Source organism: Lepus europaeus, chromosome 13 (genome assembly GCF_033115175.1).
Source record: "Lepus europaeus isolate LE1 chromosome 13, mLepTim1.pri, whole genome shotgun sequence".
Classification (NCBI taxonomy): domain Eukaryota; kingdom Metazoa; phylum Chordata; class Mammalia; order Lagomorpha; family Leporidae; genus Lepus; species Lepus europaeus.
The window spans coordinates 40631191-40645535 of NC_084839.1; the positions used below are offsets into that span (position 1 = coordinate 40631191).

The 14345-nt window shown below is 43.6% G+C and overlaps 1 protein-coding gene across 8 annotated transcripts in view; it reads right to left on the bottom strand.

Moving 5' to 3' along the window:
- Positions 1-14345, bottom strand: part of PREPL (prolyl endopeptidase like) — a 54377-nt gene that overhangs the window by 4607 nt on the left and 35425 nt on the right. For all 8 annotated transcript variants that reach the window (XM_062209364.1, XM_062209366.1, XM_062209367.1 and 5 more), the window contains 4 exons: positions 8870-9067; positions 5482-5657; positions 3945-4161; positions 203-352 (listed from right to left, as the gene is read on the bottom strand). In XM_062209364.1, coding sequence (XP_062065348.1) covers positions 203-352; positions 3945-4161; positions 5482-5657; positions 8870-9067 — 741 coding nt within the window. The remainder of the gene's footprint in view (positions 1-202; positions 353-3944; positions 4162-5481; positions 5658-8869; positions 9068-14345) is intronic.

Consider the following 14345-nt stretch of genomic DNA (forward strand, 5'->3'; position numbering starts at 1 on the left):
CCCATGTGGGTGCTGGGGCCCAAGGACCTGGGCCATCTTCCACTGCCTTCCCAGGCACATGAGCAGGGAGCTGGACTGGAAGTGGAGCAGCCAGGACTCGAATCAGCGCCCACATGGGATGTTAGCACTGCAGGCTGGGGCGCTAACCCTCTGTGCCACAGTGCTGGCCCCAGGATAACATATTATAACCATCTTTCACTACCTGAGGTTTAATATTTTGATAGGGACAGTAATGTTTTATGTAGTTCTTATGTTTTTCATCAGATGAAGGATTGCCCCATTCTTCTAATTCTTCTAATGTCAGAGGAAGTGTAGTGTCCATCATGGTGTTGAGAACATCCATGAAAGGTGCCTAAAAAAAAAAAAAATTCCGAAGAAATTTATACTTCAGCTAAGAAGTTTCAGAAATATACTTCATGCATATACATACTGACATGAGAGAACACAGCTCAGGTACCCAATACAGAGTCTTAGGAGCCAGACTAGCTACTTAGTGTTAACACAGACTTGTGGTTTATAATTGGCTTTTAAAGTATTCAGATTCCTTAACTGACATCTTTGTAACAAGAAATGGTTTGTCTTCTAATTTTACAATTTTTGTTTCCAATTTGGTACCTTTTGATCAATATATTTAAAGACTTATTTATTTGAAAGGCAGAGTTAAAGAGAAGGAGAGGGAGATATTCCATCTGCTGGTTCACTCCCCAAATGGCAGCAAGAATGGAAACAGGGCTTTGAAGAGATCTGCACAGATGTTTATAGTAGCACTGTTCACAATAGCTAAAAGGTAGAAGCAACTCAAATATCCACCAGTGGATGCAAAAATAATGAAATGTAGTGTATACGTACAATAGAACATTATTTAGCCTTGAAAAGAAATGGCAGTCTGACACATACTAAGTATGGCTGAGCCTCATAGACATAATCCAAGTGAAAGAAGGCAGTTACACACAAAAGACATTCTAACGATCCCTTTTATATGAGATACCTAGAGCAGTCACATTCAAGAAAGCGGGGAGGCTTCCAGGGACTTGGGAAGAAGAGCAGAGTTGTTTAATGGGCAGAGTTTCAGTTCTACAAGATAAAAGTCATGTCTGGAGATGGCACAGCAACGTGAATGGATCTCAACACCAGTGAACTATGTGATTCAAAATGATGGTAAATTCTGTATTATTTTTACCCAAATTAAAAATTTAAAATATGGGAAAAGGCCCTAATAACAGGGGTAAACTCTTCCTCACCAGTTACACATTTTACATCAAAGGTAATAAATGCTAACTGAATAAAATCTGGGGAATAACCAAGGTGAATGAAGAGAAAACCACCCACTGACTCATAACCAGTGCTGAAATATTTAGTAGAGCAGGGTCTGCATTTTTCATTAAGCCTAAAATTGTGAACATGCTTTTCAGCTTTCCTGCATTTTACCATTCACTTAGCATTATGGTGAGCATCTGTAATTCCTTTTGGCTGCCTTGCATCTAAGCTCCTTTTCTGCATTTGCAAAACCCCCAACCTATTGGACAGAGCCTGCCTCTCAGTTCAGATAGTAGATGTCACCAAGTCCCCATCTCTCTTTACTCAGCAGCTTGGGAGCAGCTCCATGACTAAGGTCTGCTTGTCAGACACGTGTGCTCCAAATTTTGAATGGCAAGTTAGTGATTCAAAGTAGAGACTGTGCCACAGCTATGTCCAGTTTCTTTTTTTTTAAAGATTTATTTTTCACTTGAGAGAGTTGGAGAGAGAGAGGAGAGAGAGAGAAGTGAGAGGAGAGAGAGAAGGAAGAGGGGAGAGAGAGCGCTCTTCCTTCTGAGGGTTCAATCCCCAAATGGCCGCAACGGCTGGGACTGCGTCAATCCGGAGCCAGGAGCCAGGAGCTTCCTCCAGGTTTCCCCCAAGGACTTGGGCCATCCTCCACTGCTATCCTAGGCCATAGCAGAGAGCTGGATTGGAAGTGCAGCAGCCGGGACTAGAACCAGCGCCCATATGGGATGCTGGCGCTTCTGGCCAGGGCGTTAACCCGCTTTGCCACAGCGCCAGCCCCATATGTCCAGTTTCTAAAAGCAGGACTAGTAGCAGTGTGAGGTCTTCTGTGCTCAGAAGGGGTGGTGCTGATAGATTCATTGGGCTACTTCCATGTTTCCGGCTGTGTGGTCTCTAACACGAGTTCTGAACATATTGTTATATTTTTCATTATTTCCTAGAAGTCAAGATTAGTTGTATTTTTTTGCTGTAATAATTCTTTCATTATTATCTTTGTGCAAAGATTTTTCCTGTATCCCAAGTATTTCTATTTTTAAAAAACAGATTTACCAGTTAGGGTTAAAACTTACTTTACAAGCACTAACTCTCACCCTCAAAATAAAAAAATAATTTCTGTGCCATCCCAGGCATCACTTCCCAGTGTCTAAGTAGGAAGCAGGAGGACAGAAGTGCTATCAGCTGCTTCATCATACTTCATAATTTTCAAAAAAGTCTAGAACATTTTCAGAACAGGATATTTCAATCCAAGTACAAGAAAACTGTACCTAAAAGACCATGAATACGATGGAGTATTTATTTAAAAGCAGCCCTCAGGGTCTGGCACTGTGGTGCAGTAGGTTAAGTCACCACATGCAGTGTCGGCATCCCATATGGGCACTTGTTCAAGTCCCAGCTGCTTCACTTCTGATCCAGCTGCCTGCTAATGTGCCTTGGAAGGCAGAAGAAGATGGCTCAAGTCCTTGGGCCCCTGCACCCATGTGGGAGACCTGGAAGAAGCTCCTGGCTTTGGATCAGCCCTGCTCTGGCTGTTGCGCCATTTGGGGAGTGAACTGGCAGACGGAAGATCTCTCTCTCTCTGTCCCTCTCTCTCCTTCTCCTTAACTCTGCCTTTCAAATAAATATATCTTTTTTAAAAATATTTTTATTTATTTATTTGAGAGGTAGAGTTACAGACAGTGAGAGGGAGAGACAGAGAGAAGAGTCTTCCTTCCGTTGGTTCACTCCCCAAATGGCTGCAATAGCCGGAGCTGCGCCGATCCAAAGCCAGGAGCCAGGAGCTTTTTCCTGGTCTCCCACGTGGGTGCAGGGGACCAAGGACTTGGGCCATCTTCTACTGCTATCCCAGGCCACAGCAGAGAGCTGGATTGGAAGAGAAGCAGCCGGGACTAGAACTGGTGCCCATATGGGATGCTGGCGCCGCAGGCGGAGGATTAACCTACTGTGTTATGGTGCTGGCCCCAAATAAATCTTTAAAAAAAAAAATGTCCTTCAATCCAGGACTGAAATGTTGATGGGCAGAAGTGAGAGGACGCAGGGCACTCCAGAGTCACGGCGTGACCTATCTGCCTTCCTGAACTGCTGAGTCACGCAGGCGGCGTGGCGTCTCTTTTCCACCAATTCTGAATGTGCTTACAAATAAAAAATCCCATCAGTGGGAACAGCCACATATTACAGTGCAAATATTTAAAAATTAATAAGGGACATGCTCAAAGAATAAAAAGTTGGATTAAAATTATTTTAGAAGGGGTGCGATGGGTGTTCAGCACAGTTCAGATGCGGGTGTCCACATCCCGTATCAGAGCGACATTAGCTCAGCTTCCTGCCAGTGCACACCCTGGGGGGCAGGAGGTGATGGCCCCAGTACTTGGGTCCCTCTACCCATGTGGAGCCTAGAAGTTCGGGATTGCTGGTTTTGGTCAGGCTCAGCTCCAGCTTTTCTGAGTATTTGGGGAGTGACCCGGTGGATGGAAGATCTCTCTTTCTCAGCCTTTCAAGTAAAGGTAAGTAAAAATTAAAATAATGTAAGAAATTTTCGTAAAGCTACCATTCTGTGTTTAAAACTTAAAAGCTTTGTTATACTCCTATGCCACAGTAAAACTGTGAAAGACATTTTCTTCTTAGAGAAGCCCATTGCTTCACACTTCTCCCATTCTGAAGGCAGTAGAGAACAGTGTACTTACCTCCAAAGTCACAGCTCTGAGGAGCTCCGGATTAGAATTGCACAATGCTCCCACAAGCACCCCTCCAGCACTGAAAGCGGTCAAGGTTGTTAGGCTTGGCTGAGAAAAGCCTTGGCTATGAAGCGTCTTAATGCAAGCCTCTAAGTCAGCCAGGCCATTGAGTTTTTTAGTTAGGCGGCCATCAGCATGCCACTGGAGGCCTAGCTCACCACCACCCCTGAAATTAAAGGGCAAAAAAGTTTCAGTGGAAAATAATGTTAATGATGTAGGTCAGGTTGGCAAACTATACAAAAAACAACAAATACGCAACAGAGACTACCTATGGCCTGCGAAACCTGAAATGTTTACAGTCTGGTTCCTTAAGAGAAAAAACTGCCAATCTCTGATACAGAGACTCAAAATTTGATTAAACAAAGCACCTGCCTACAATCCCTATCAGGGATTGTGCTAAGGGTAGACCTTAAAAATAAAAGCAAGCAGAGGCTGGTGCTGTGGCATAGGGGGTAAAGCCACCAGCCTGCAGTGCCGGCATCCCATGTGGCCACTGGTTTGAGTCCCAGCTGCTCTACTCGGATCCAGCTCTCTGCTATGGCCTGGGAAACCAGTGAAGGATGACCCAAGTGCTTGGGCCCCTGCACTCGTGTGGGAGACCCGGAGGAAGCTCCTGGCTCCTGGCTTCAGATGGGCTCAGATCCAGCCATTGCGGCCTTCTAGGGAGTGAACCAGTGGATGGAAGACCTCTCTCTCTCTGCCTCTCTGTAACTCTTTCAAATAAATAAATACATAAACCTTAAAAAAAAAAAAAAAAAGAAATAAAACAAGCAAACATTCCCTGCCTTGGAGAAGTTCATAATTTTGTGGGGAAAGAAAATAAGGTAGGTACTTCATGTATTACAGAAGAAAAGCAAAGAACCTTCTCCACTGTCAGGTTAAGGATAGGTGCCCATGAGTCAGAAGCAAACATGCTTACAGAGAGGATACCTAGGCTGCGCTGTAGAACAGTTTCCAGAAGGCAAGAAGAGGGATAAATCAGATACAGAGAAGACAGAGCATGTCCAAGGGCACGGGGGTGACAGGGTCTGCCATCAGCAAGGACGTGTGGCAGACTCCACTGCAGATAAGCCGGGGCATGGGAGTACTCGCATCGAAGAAAGTCAGACTTTGTTCTCGAGACAGGCAGGTGAAGAAGGATTTTAAACAGAAAATCATACTGTGTCTTGAAAGCAAGTAAAATAAAATGGAATCTGGCTTAACGGGCTATTTAAGAAAACACATGAACTCAGGAGAATTAAATGGAAATAACATAATTAAGTACATACAGAGACTGGTATAACTATTGGAAGAATCCTAAAAATCTACCCTGCTCCTTTATGATCAACTGATTTGTTACTGCATCAGGTTCTATAAGCACAGGTTCAAGAACACATAAATCATCAATACAAGTGAGAACATAGTCTTTGCTCCCCAGTATACTGTATTTGGGATATCTGTCACAATACTCTAGTAATCGCATGCCAGATAAAACGTGCTGACTCACCGAACATGGCAGTAGGCTAATATCCATCCGTCATCCACCAAAACCCGTCTCTCAGGTCTGAAATTCATTTTCAAATCCATCCCATAAGCTCCATACACATGAACCAAGAGAGGTTTCTGCTGCAAATCCTCGGAGTCCGTTTTGTGGAAAACAGTCATTGGCACTAATTTTCCATCCTGGAAATGAATTATGATGCATGTAAAGAAGAGTCACTGAAAACAGTCTTTTCTGCAATTTAAAATACAAAGCGGTACACGTTCCCCCTTAGGTTCTCTGCTTGATACTGAGCATAAATGTGGTTTAAGATAAAGCAGTCACGGTAGTCTTTGCTTTTAAGCCACCTTGCTAACCTACAGTATTCATCAAAAAAGGAGCAAGACCGGCTTGAAAACATCTTATTAAAATGCAGCTTTTAATGACAATAAAGCGAATTCTTCACCCCCTACTAGTACTGTAATTTTTTTCTCTCCTGTCAAGCCAAAATACCCATCAAGGTTAAAATCTGAGTACAGAATTCTTCCTAAGGCTAGGGTTAGATACCGGCATTTCTCATCCTGGAATGCTGGCAGTGATGACAAAGGCGTCCTAACCAGCTCAGTTCTGTCCTTTATGGTCCTAGTTCTCTACCATTAGGATCTGAAATCTCCTACTTTACTGGTATCTACTTATATCCCATTCAGGGGCCTATTTCATTTTACCTAAACTTTACTGAAAAGTAGTTTAAGTCTTATAAGCTTTAACACTTAAATTACCTTTAGGTCCTATAATCACCCCCCAATGTTGCTTAAATGCATTAATCCCAGCTGATTAGAACTAGGCACTGTCTGGACAGATTTCAATTAACCTGAACTACTTGTGATCTTCCTTTCAGAAAAAAAGGATACAGAAATTGGTTTCCATTCAGATTAAAGAAACTAATGAAACAGTATGAGTTTACATAAGGAAAATAATGTAACCAAATTGTACTATTTTTCTGTTCTTATATTTTGTTGACAAAAATCTAGAAAGTGATAACAGAGTGGTTAACAATGATTTTTTTTAAATAAAGATTTTTATTTACTTATTTGAGAGGGAGAGTTAGAGAGAGAGGGAAATAGAAAGGTCTTCCATCTGCTGGTTCACTCTCCAAATGGCAGCAATGGCTGGAGGGGCTGATCCAAACCCAGAAGCTTCTTCTGGGTCTCCCACATGGGTATGGGGGACCAAGCACTTGGACTATCTTCCACTGCTCTTCCAGGCTACAGCAGAGAGCTGGATTGGAAGAGGAGCAGCCGGGACACAAACTGGCACCCATATGGGATGCCGACGTTGCAGGCAGAGGCTTAGCCTACTACACCACAGTGCCAGCCCAAACAATGATTTTAAAAAAAATGTTTCATTTTCACCCACTTGATAGGCACAATGACAATAGAGTGAGAGAGAGAGGAAAACTTCTTTCATCCACAGGTTCATTGCCCAAATGCTTACAACAGCCAGCACTGGGCCAGGCTAAAGCCAGGAGCCCAGAATTCAATCCAGGTCTCCCACATGAGTGGCAGGGTTCCAAGCACTTAAGTCCCCTTCTGCTGCTTCCCAGGATGAACTGGCACTCCGACATGGGATGTTGTGTTGCGAGGGGAAGCTTAACCCACTGTGCCACAATGCCTGCCTCAACGACGATTACTTCCAAGAGCTACAGTAAATGGGACTGAAAAGCCATTGAAACTCTCCATTCTGTATTTCCGCATTTGTTCTAACAAGCATACACTGCTTTTGTAATATGAATATTTAACGAATTAAAAGGAAAAAAGGGCTACATTGTAGTTCATTCTTTGTTAGCAGAACGAAATGATCTGATATATATTAAGGTCTGAAAATTCCTTAAATACAAGGCTACAGTTTATGTATTAATTTGTTTCATAGTCACACAAATTTATAACCTCTATTTATTGAGTATACCTGGAATATGGTACATTATTCCCTTTCTACTTCTCATCTTACTCTATTCCTTTCTCTGCCAGTCACCATTATATTCTGGCCAGTATCGTCTCCTTCATACTTCTTTGCGTTTTTAAAGATTTTATTTATTTATTTGAGGGGCAGAGTTACAGACAGTGAGAGGGAAAGACAGAGAAAAAGTTCTCCCATCTGCTGGTTCACTCCCCAAATGGCCGCAACGGCCAGAGCTGAGTTGATCTGAAGCCAGGAGCCAGGAGCTTCTTTCCAGGTCTCCCACATAGGTGCAGGGGCCCCTAGCACTTGGGCCATCTTCTACTTCCTTCCCAGGCCACAGCAGAGAGCTGGATAGGAAGAGGAGCAGCCGGGACTCAAACAGGCACCTATATGGGATGCGGGCACCACAGGTGGAGGATTAACCTACTGCGCCACAGCACCAGCCTCTCCTTCATACTTCTGGAATTATATCTTTTCTCCCCCAGTTCAATCACTCTCCATAAAATGAAATCCCCTGCTTCCTTTTGGCTTACTCATGATCATCTTGGAGGTCCTGGCTTAGTCATCACTTCCTCAGACGCGTTCCTGCCCTCTCCAGACCCAGTGAGGCCGCATCGCCATGTTTTCGCTGTGCCTCGAGCATCTACCTTAGCTGCAGTCAGTGCCTTCGTAACGACTTCTTCAGCATCTGTCATCTCCTCTGCTAGTTCCACGCTCCCTGAGGGCAGTGACTGTGTAGTCTCGTTCACTCTGCTCAGCTGCTCACCACCTTCACAATTTTTACTACTGCACACCAACTCTAACCTTTTCTTTAAGCCAACAATCAAAACTCAAACATAAGCAACTTGTGAAATCAAGGACCTGATGTGCTAGTATAAATTTTGTAAGCCAAGTCAAAATAAATACATGGGGGCAGGCATTTGGCACAGTGACTAGATGCCGCTTAGGCTGCCTGCATTCCATATTGGAGTGTCCAGGCTCAAGTCTTGGTTTTGCTTCTGTTTCCAACTTCTTGCTAATACACATCCTGGGAGGTGAGGCAGTGATGGCTCATATACTTGGGTCCCTGTCATCCATGTGGGAGATGTGGATGGAGTTCAGGGCTCCAAACCCTGGCTTAAACTTGACTCAGCCCTGGCTGTTGTAGGCATTTAAGAAGTGAACCAGCAGATGCAAGATCTTTGTCTATGTCTCTATGCCATTCAAATAAATTTAAAAATTAAAAAAAAAGATGCTTACCTCTTGTAATAAATAGGTACATGAACAAATACATGCATATTAAAGTAAAAAAAAAAAAAAACAAACCATGTATTGCCTAAAATCATTTGAGTTTATTATGGTAGCAGGGCTCTTCTTTGGGAAACTGTGCTAAAGTAATCCCAGCAACTGTTCAGTATCTGGCAAACAGTATGCTTTCAGTAAGTGAGAGGTGAAAGTGGAGGTTACAAAGACATACCTTGCTTTTGGCCTCTAGACGTAAAACACGACTAGTCTTTGTGATGGGGTCTTCATGTCCAGTTTCCTCAAACAGTTTGCCTTCTGCAAACTTATACGTATAATATTTTGGGGGACGTATTGGAGAGCAAAGCTGAAAGGGGCAGTTCTTTGGATCAGAATTTGTATCCATGATGAATCCACAGGCCCAAGGAGGGAGCTGAAGAAATAAGAAGTTATTTTTACTTTTTAGCCACTAAATATCATTCATCAATTTCTGAATTTGTTCCAAAAAATAGCTGATGGGCACACCTAGTTTACTTTCTGTTACCACATGCTACCTCATTTAAGAATTCTTCTTTACCACAAAATAAATTTCAAATAAAAACAAATAAAAGTCTACATTAGTTATCAATACAATAAAGAACAAGTATAGGAAATGGTTTATCGTAGTCCTAGACTTACATGAAACCACTTTAACATAAAAGCCTACTTTGGGGTATATACCTGGGAAATGAAGTAGTAAAATGTTAATAAGAGCACAAATAGGGCAGCCCTTATGGTACAGCAGGTTAAACCAGAGCTTAGGACCCTTACATCTTGTATCAGACTGCCTGGTTCAAGTCCTGGCTGTCCCCCTTCTGATCCAGCTTCCTGCTAATGTACATACACTCTGGGAGGTAGCAAAGGATAGCTCAAATAATTGGATCCCTGCCACCCACATAGGAAACCCTGATGGAGTTCTGGGCTCCTAGCTTTGGCCTAACCCCAGCTGTTGCAGTGTGGGTGTATTTTTAATTTACTCACCAGGCCTTACCCTGCTGCCTGGACAGCCATGGTGATGAGAGTTGTTATTGCAGGGCTACAAATGGGGCTCAGAAGCAATAAAGCATTTAAAATTCATGTCTAACTTTAGCTGCCAGGCTAACCATTGTGCAGAACAAAACCTTTCCTGGCACATCTACTCTGAGAGAATCAGCTATTATTATATAGAATCAGCTATTAGAAAAAAGGACAGGAATCAAAGTTTATTCTTTTTTTTTTTTTAATTTTTGACAGGCAGAGTGGACAGTGAGAGAGAAACAGAGAGAAAGGTCTTCCTTTTGCCGTTGGTTCACCCTCCAATGGCCGCCACGGTAGCGCGCTACGGCTGGCGCACCGCGCTGATCCGATGGCAGGAGCCAGGGGCTTATCCTGGTCTCCCATGGGGTGCAGGGCCCAAGCACTTGAGCCATCCTCCACTGCACTCCCTGGCCACAGCAGAGAGCAGGCCGGAAGAGGGGCAACCAGGACAGGATCGGTGCCCCGACCGGGACTAGAACCCAGTGTGCCGGCACCGCAAGGCGGAGATTAGCCTAGTGAGCCGCGGCGCCGGCAAAGTTTATTCTCTTAGAGCAGCAGGGTCCAGCTTCAAGTCTTCCACTAACATCCCTCTTACACCTTTTAAAGAACTTGGTTGACAGAGTGTTAGAAATGGTACTCAGAGTCAGAACATTGAGAGAAAATTGCTGTTCTTGTCCTGAGTAATTGTAGAAAGAGCAAATTCCTAGGAAAATCAGAGTCTTGGCACAGCAACACCAATGGTGGTCACCACTGGAAAAGTGTAGATGGGGGATGTATGCACGAACAGTACGCCATTTAACATGCAAAAACTACAGCCCAAGAATTTATGCTCACTGAGAAAATCTCCCTGAATCAGTCCAAAGGCTGTGTACAGACACACATTTGCAATGTGTCTCGATGAATTCCTGATTCAGTCTCCTCGAATTGAAGACTGTTTTAAAGTATGGTTTGTCTATTTAAATGCAAGCTACAACAGGAGGAAACATAAAAGTTGTAGGAATCTGGTAGCATGACTGCAAGTGAGCAAACTGAGATCAGAGAGGGGAAGAAAGCGGCACTGCCACACACGCTGGGACAGGCACCAGAGCGAGGGCCTGAGGTTGCAAAGTCCTTTAGTCCCCAGAAGCACAGGTTTTCTGCTTTTTGGAGAGACTTTAGGACAGCTTCCATGTGACCATGTAGTAGACTGTCATGGTGTTAGACTAAGTGGTTCCAATATATCAAAAAGTCTTGGGTGTCTTGCTAAAACTAATGAAACCAAAGTGAAACCTTTCATCAAAATAAAACCTGTTCCAAGGCTATGGACTTTTACAAACTTTCCCAGTAGAGGTGGAAATAAGTATTAACTATCTCAAGGATATCTTAAGCTGCATTTCATATTGCAATAAACCTGCAATGTTTATGTATATGTTACTGGGTTGTGACTGAGACAGGCCAGATGATAGGTTGGCCACTCCTTAGATACCTGGCTGAAACAGGTTCAGCTTTAGCACCTACCAGCATACTACCGTAATTGCACTGAAAGGAGGAAGACAAAGTATGCTGGAAGAAAATCAGCCTGGGTCTGCAGAATTCTCCAAATAAAATTTCTGAGAACAAAGAGATAAAAAAAAAAAAAATCCCCAATCTGATTAAATTCAATATAACATCTTTTTTGTGGAATGAGAAACAGCCCTCCAGAAAATACTGATGACAGGTGAAGAAAGGAAACAGGTATATGAAGGGTTTTACATTTCTATTGCCAAGACTGAGTTGAGTCTAAATAGACCTTTTAGTGACTACATTTTAGTGTTACATATAGATTTTAGTGTTACATATAGAAACACTTTACAACACAATTTGGTTCTTGTGTATCACATTATCTACAGATATTAATCAGTGTTATTCAGGTTCATAAAAAGGGTCAGGATCTATAAAATTCTCTTTAAATAGCACCTGGTACATAAAACAATAGATGATAGGTGCTACAGTTTGGCCAAGAGTCAGGAAATCAAGAGATATGGAATAAATCAGGATATTATGTTTGTGCTAATGGAAATAAAAACGGAAAGTGATGCAAATTTTTGAAGTAGGAATATTTATAATAAATATAAAAGGTCACATTTACTTAGAAGTCAAATCTCATTACAGTAAAATCCACACGACATCTCTCATTTTCTTGACATGAAATTTTGTGGCAATAAATGAACCATTAGAAACTCTAGCCGGCGCCATGGCTCAATAGGCTAATCCTCCGCCTTGTGGCACCGGCACACCGTGTTCTAGTCCCGGTTGCCCCTCTTCCAGGCCAGCTCTCTGCTGTGGCCCGGGAGTGCAGTGGAGGATGGCCCAAGTGCTTGGGCCCTGCACCCCATGGGAGACCAGGAGAAGCACCTGGCTCCTGCCTTCGGATCAGCATGGTGCGCCGGCCGCAGCGCGCCAGCCATAGTGGCCATTGGGGGGTGAACCAATGGAAAAGGAAGACCTTTCTGTCTCTCTCACTGTCCACTCTGCCTGTCAAAAAAAAAAAAAAAAAAAAAAAAGAAAAGAAACACTAGGCTGGCGCTGCAGCTCACTAGGCTAATCCTCCGCCTGTGGCGCCAGTACCCTGGGTTCTAGTCCCGGTTGGGGTGCCGGATTCTGTCCCCGTTGCTCCTCTTCCAGTCCTGCTCTCTGCTGTGGCCCGGGAAGGCAGTGGGGGATGGCTCAAGTGCTTGGGCCCTGCACCCGCATGGAAGACCAGGAGGAAGCACCTGGCTCCTGACTTCGGATTGGCTCAGCGTGCCGGCTGTGGTGGCCATTTTGGGGGGTGAACCAACGGCAAAGGAAGACCTTTCTCTCTGTCTCTCTCACTGTCTAACTCTGCCTGTTAAAAAACAAAAACAAAAAAACAAAACAAAACAAAACAAAAAAAAACCTATATCCTGGGGCTGGCACTGTGGTGCAGCAGCTTAATCATCCACCTGTGGGGCCAGCATTTCATATGGGCACCGTTTCTAGTCCTGGCTGCTCCTCTTCTGATCCATCTATAGCCTGGGAAAGCAGTGGAAGATGACCCAAGTGCTTGGGCCCCTGCACCCACGTGGGAGACCCAGAAGAAGCTCCTGGCTCCTGGCTCTGGATTGGCTCAGCTCTGGTCATTGTGGCCATTTGAGGAGGGAACCAGTGAATGGAAGACCTTTCTCTCTGTCTCGTCCTTTCACTGTCTGTAACTCTACTTCTCAAAAAAATAAAATAATCTTAAAAAAAAAAAAAAAAGCTTAAATTCTATATCCCTTCCCATCCCTACTCACACACTGTAATAGGAATAGATGTTCTGCCAGTTTCCAACCTGAAGATGTCTGGATCTGGCATCAATTAGCAAGTGAAAAGTAATACTCTGACTCCAGCAGAGGGAAGCAATAAGAAAACCCTGGAGTTAAATGCCAGTTGTGTTTTCGAACACCTACATGGTCTGAGACTAGCCACCACATTTGGTAATTTGATTTTAAGTAGCAGCTGGGAAGCCTGACTTGTTTTACTTCCTTATTACTTGTTACTTATACCAATATCACAATCTTGGAATGTACGTCCCCGCCCCTTACCTCTTTCCACTTCAGTCTGCTCTAATGTGGCTGCCTGATAACCCCAGGAAGAAGAGAGCTCTATCTCAGACTTCTGCTCAACAACTTCCAATGTTTCTCTTCATAATTTGTGCATAAATCTCCCCATCAACAATGTCAAATCACAGCTTCCTCCCCTTGAAATGTAGTTTTAGTAACACAGAACTATTAGCAGCTCCCCGACTTCTTTCTCAACTCCAGTTTACAGCTGTTTGATGGTTTCCTCATTCTAGTATACCATACCCTTCCCCACCTGCCAAAATCCTACTCATCCTCTGATTTATCTCACATTCAAATTCAACTTATTCTACAAAAGTTTTGTTGAACTTGCTTCCTTTGATCTCCACAGCACATTTAATGTTTTGGTCACCACTTATTTAAGTCCACCTCGTAGTAGTCTAATATCACAACACTAGTCTAATTTCATGATAAACTGGATCCTCCTTGCTAATACACCAGCATACTAGTTTACTAGGTTTACTGACTGTATCCTCCTGATGGCCAGATATTCTGTCCTATTATCTTTCTATTATGTAATTTCCAACATGATATTTTACATACAGAAGTTCAAAAACAGCAGCAGAGCTGACTGGCCTGCACTGTTAACAGGTGTTTTGACAATGCTGGAGTTCGGGAGGTACAAGTGGTCTGTGTTGCTTGCTGGTCAACTGCCTCAATAATTCCTTCCAAATCAAGCAAAATGAAGCCCTTCCTCTTCCCTTTGTTGCCTGCTATGTTAACTCACAAGTAAATGCTGCCTTAAAACTGGACAATGAGGGGGGCAGGCACTATGGTGTAGTGGGTAAAGCTGCTGTCTGCATGCCAACATCCCAAATGGGCACTAGTTTGAGTCCTGGCTGCTCCACTTGCGATCCAGCTCTCTGCTATGGCTTGGGAAAGCAGTAGAAGATGGCCCAAGTCCTTGGGCTCCTGCACCCATGTGGGAGACCTAGAAGACGCTCCTGGCTTCAGACAGGCACAGCTCTTGCCATTGCAGCTAATTGGGGAGTGAACCAGCAGGTGGAAGATCTCTCTTATTCTCTGCCTCTCCTTCTCTGACTTTCAAAAAATAAA